General features: G+C 40.8%; 1 protein-coding gene across 2 annotated transcripts in view; it reads left to right on the top strand.

Annotated features, from left to right (window-relative positions):
• pnocb (prepronociceptin b) overlaps positions 1–4,564 on the top strand; it is a 21,585-nt gene extending 17,021 nt beyond the window's left edge. For both annotated transcript variants that reach the window (XM_020616944.1, XM_020616943.1), the window contains exon 3: positions 1,424–4,564. In XM_020616944.1, the coding sequence (XP_020472600.1) occupies positions 1,424–2,077 (654 nt within the window). In that variant the 3' untranslated portion in view covers positions 2,078–4,564. The remainder of the gene's footprint in view (positions 1–1,423) is intronic.
• The last annotated feature ends 470 nt before the right edge of the window (positions 4,565–5,034 follow it).

The following is a 5,034-nucleotide window of genomic DNA, read 5'->3' as shown; positions in this document are numbered from 1 at the left end:
ATCACACACACCACCTGGGTTAAGGGGCTGCTTTCTCAGCCTGGGTCTGGTCATAAAGCAGTCATAATGCCTTTTGGCTAAAAAAGTGCAATTGTGCCATGAGGCGTGGAAGACCTATTAGGTGAAAGTACATAGTGTACTGTGTATCAAGTTCTTCAAGAGTCTTTAACATCACCTGCACTCACCGACTGACTACTCATGAGGAGGGAGTGGGCTTTAGTATTGTTAAAGATGCACTCATCAATATTTTTATTTGAGCAGTGGGTCAAATAGCTTTGAGCACTGTAAAAGAAGTCAGCTGAGGTGAGGAACCCACAGAGGATTAGCAACCAACTCTGAGGTTCCCCTCCGTTCTACGAAGCATTTTAGCATCTTTCAGTTCATTGTTTTGATTTTGCTGCCAGTTTAACTGTTTTGAATCAGAATCATCTTTAATGGCCGAGTATGTTTGAGCATAAAAGGAATTTTACAAGCAAATGAAATGAAAACAAAACATAAATAAATGAAAACACTGAACAATATAAAATAATACAATGCAAACTATGCATTCACATACAATATATACAATTAAAAATAGAAAACGAATGTGACAAAAATAAATATATAATTGCAGAACATTCAGTTTTATTCAGCTGCTTTGTAGTTGCAGCCAGCAGCTATTAAAAAAAAAAAAAGATTTAGAAATGTTAATGAGGTTAACATGGCTGCCAATGTGTAGCTGTTAACATGCACCTGCACATGCACCTAGTATCAGTGGTTTTGTTGGTTTAACCTAAAACTAGTGATCAGTTTTGACGGGCAGTTGCCTGATCACATAGCCCACCGCGCTACACTGCTGTGTGCAGCATCCTGATAATCTGTACTCTCAGTGGGGGTATTTCAGTTTTCAGTTCCAAACAGCCTATAAAAATACATTCCCTTACACTGTCGGGTGCCTGCTTAGTGCTATGTGCTTTCAGTCTGATCCACTGTGCCCAGTCTCCTGTATCGTGAGTTTTTTTGGGGATTCTGTCATGGATTTATGCTTTGAAGGACTCAAACATGATGTGTTTTTGGCAAGAGAAAAATTCCAAACCTCACTCCCTTACTTGTTATTGCTATTGCTGCCACGGCCACTGTGTGTTTCTGCAGGCCTTTGTGTCGCTGTCTGTCAGGACATACTCTCATGTGCCAGTGTCTTTCATTCTGTGGCCATAATGAAGTACTGGACCTGGTACTTAGAAATTACACACCAAGAGACTAAGCTGTCTAACTAAAGAGCAGGTAAATCTATGGATAAGGTCTGGGGCTGGTTGCCATGGTTTGACACACATTAATGGATTCTGATCAGAATTGTGTTTATTTATTTATTTTTTGGATCGATCCGATGTCAAATGAATTCTAGTGTGCACTACATTAACAAATCACTCTCGTCCATCTGCAGGTGTGTTTGCTGGAGTGTGAAGGTCATGTCTCCTCCTCGCTCACATGGGAGGCGTGTAAACGTGCTGTCAAAGTGTCACACTATCCTACATTCCCTGAAGGAGGCACTGTGTTCAAGAGAACAGGAGAGGAGTTGGAGCTGACCTCTCTTGACCTGAACTCTGACAGCGAACTGCTGCAGTCTGCATCTGTAGACCGCTTCCATGAGGGGGATCAGGATGAGACATCCTATGAGCGGCACAGTGTCCAGTATGACTCATCACTGCTGGACTCCTCTGAGCAGGGGCAGGGCCTGCAGGGCCTGGATCTCAGTCTGGCAGATGAAGAGAGGAAGCTAAGGGAGGAGAGGAATGTGGAGAGTGACAGCCAGCTGGAAGGGGATGAGGATGATAATTCAGAGGTTGTCACCTTGTCCAAACGCTTTGGGGGCTTTCAGAGGGGGCGCCATGGATACAGGAAGCTCATTGGCTCACCCATGAGGCCACTACAAAAGCGCTACGGTGGGTTCATAGGCGTCCGGAAATCTGCCCGCAAATGGAACAGTCAGAAACGGGTGAACCAGCTGCTCAGGCAGTACCTGGGCATGAGGAGCAGCCGTAGTGGCAGGTTCAACAACATCCCTGTAACTCGGGTTTGGAGACAAAACAAACTGTAATGTGTTTCTATTGCTCTCACAGAATCCTGCCCCAGTTACCTCAACCAGTCAGTCATGTTTTCAGCAACTCACTTCAGTCTGAACTGTGACATCACCATCATCATCAAAGGAACCAGTCCCTCCGTCTCACTGCACCTCTCTTTGTGTCTCTAAGTAACAAGGAATGTTTTGACTGTGATGTTCTTCTTATTAAGCATATTTACATGCCATTCTGTGAAATAAAAGAATTAGAGAAGTGCAATTCAATATATTTTTGTGTGTTGATATAATAAAAAGGGCCATTTGAGATTTGAAAACTGGTTCAATGCAAGGTTTTTCACTAGAGGTGAAATCGGATGATGTCACATTTAAACTCTTGTTGAATGCACTTTCATGCATGTGTGGATGGGACTTACTGCTTCAGCAGTTTTTTTGCACTCTGTAGTTTGAGAGCTCCCATGAAATTGACTTATGTATAACTGCATAGGTTTATGCTTTTAAAATAATAATTTGGGACAAAACAATTATATACAAGTATTTGTCTTGACCTGGGTCTCCACGGCTAAGCTTCCCATGTGACTACAGAAACAAATAGTAGAATCAAAATGAAGTGAACCAACCCTGTCCTTTTAAGCTGGTTCGATCAGATGTAAACATGATCAGATTGCTGAAGCTCAAACTGTTAATTACTGGTATAAGAATCCAATTTTCTGCTCAAGGAACTTAATTAATTAAACACAGTGGATGTAAAATTGGTTTTCTAAACTTTCAAACTCACCAAAACTCTGCATCACTTCTCCAAATAAACCTTGTTCCTTTGAACAACTGGCAAAAACATCTTTTTCTTACTGTATTCTGATTTTGGCCATTAAACGGAGGTTATCAATGTAAACCTGGCAAGCGATGAGTTTCTCTTGAGGAAATCAACAGCAGGTTGGCAGGCTCCTATGGGCTTCTTTCAGTGGACCAATACTGTCCTCTAGTGTTTGAGAAACAAACATATTGTCTGACTTAGGATTCATTTTCCATGTCATCAGCGATATTTAATGTAATTCTTTGGATAAACTCCCATTTTCTGCACTTAGATTGAAATTAGACATTAATGTAAGATGACAAATACACTTACTGATACTTCCACATCCTTCAAAGTGAAACAAAAACATCAGAAGAAAATCCAAAGAATAGAGAAAACTATTTTCCATAACATTTGGCAACCATCTCAGGGACTGTTTGAAAATTACTGGGTAAGGAGGGGGATGAACCTTATGTTTGACTTTTGCAACACCCTCACAAGCATTATTAATATTTTCTTTGGATCCTCCACTTGAGAAAAAACTCCAGTGCAATCCCCAGTATCTCAAAAAGTATACAACTGGCAGCCCCACTAGCTAACTGTCAAGTGCAGTTTTATGTGATTGGTGGAGCTTGGTACGTAACCCTAAAATTCATTTGAAATAATGGAAGGTTAAGATGAATCATCAAAAATATTTTTAGGATTTACTGGAAAAAATATTAAAATAAAATGTTTTTTTGGTCACATATTTGGCATGTAAAAGAAATAAATGACTTCTTAGCACAGGGACACAAGATTAGAGCTAAAAAAAATACAGTATTTTTCTATATACTGCCATTAGGCCATAAATGTGAACAGAATAATGCTGTTCACTCTAACAATAATTGGTGGCTAGGATTCAGCGCTCTCGCCACTGTAGCGATCACTAGATTTTTGAACAAAAAGCTTCTTTAAAAAGGTTAATACTGTCAATAACTCATTTAAGTAGGCACAGACAGTGCATAGAACTGCAAAGCTTAATATTTTCCTCCATACCCAGGTTCCATCTATCACAATTATAGAAAAAAAACCCAAATATACATCTGCTCTGAAAAATAACACCCTGTAAAAACTACACCCTGATAGCCCTCCCCTCTGATAATTTTCCTACAGTCCCTAATTTACCCAGCAATTATGGAAATTTAGAGCAATAATTTAAAGTAATGATAGAGCTCAGGAGTAAAAGGAAACTAATCCCCATTCAGTCCTCAAATATTACTCCTCCTGGAGTTTTTTTTTTTTGCAGAGCTGCTCGTGTCACTTCAGTGCATGAAACTGAAAACCTCCAAGGCCATAGGATGTGTATTGCCCTGTGAGATGGTAGAGGAGATCTAAATGACACCAGTCCCAAAAACCACTGTCTTAATGAACCATTTAAGAACAGAGGGATGGTATGAACCCTGCATGTCAACTATGGTCATCATTATACAGAAAAGGACGTTTCTTCTTGGGTGAAAAGCACAGTCGTTCTTTTGCATCTTAATAGTGTTGAAGTGTTTACTAGTGTTTGATTAAGAGCTGTAACGTCTGCATAAGTGAGTGGGTGGTTGCACAGGGTGTGTATGACTGTGCACGTGCATGTGTGTGTGTGCATTTTTCCTTTAAAGTGTCAAAAACACACAAAAAATTTATTTGTGAATAAAATGTACATTGCTAACATTATACCATTACACTACCATTGAGCCTTCATACAAAATGTGTATTGACAAAACTACAATAAAATAGTTTGCTATTTCTTTTGTGAAGTGTCATGTAGAATGGGAGGCAGAGCCTTTAGCTATCAAGCTCCTCTCCTATGGAACCAACTCCCAGTCTCAGTTCGGGAGGCGGACACCCTCTCTACCTTTAAGATTAGACTTAAGACGTTCCTTTTTGATAAAGCTTATAGTTAGGGCTGGATCAGGTGACCCTGAGCCTTCCCTTAGTTATGCTGCTATAGGCCTAGGCTGCTGGGGGGCCCCATGATGCTCTGAGTTTCTTTCCCCTCCCCTCCTGCTCTGCTCTGCTCTCCTCTCCTCTCCTCTCTCTCCCTATGCTTCTATATGCCACCATTCCACATTACTAACTTTGTATCTCCTCTCTCCCGTAGTGTGTCCTCTCTCTCTCCCTGTACCTTTCTGCAGGTTGCCCTGGCCCTGGAGCTCTA

This window comes from Monopterus albus, unplaced genomic scaffold (assembly GCF_001952655.1).
Source record: "Monopterus albus unplaced genomic scaffold, M_albus_1.0 scaffold182.1, whole genome shotgun sequence".
Classification (NCBI taxonomy): domain Eukaryota; kingdom Metazoa; phylum Chordata; class Actinopteri; order Synbranchiformes; family Synbranchidae; genus Monopterus; species Monopterus albus.
Note: the sequence above shows the minus strand (reverse complement) of the source record. Positions and strands in the feature narration are given on the sequence as shown.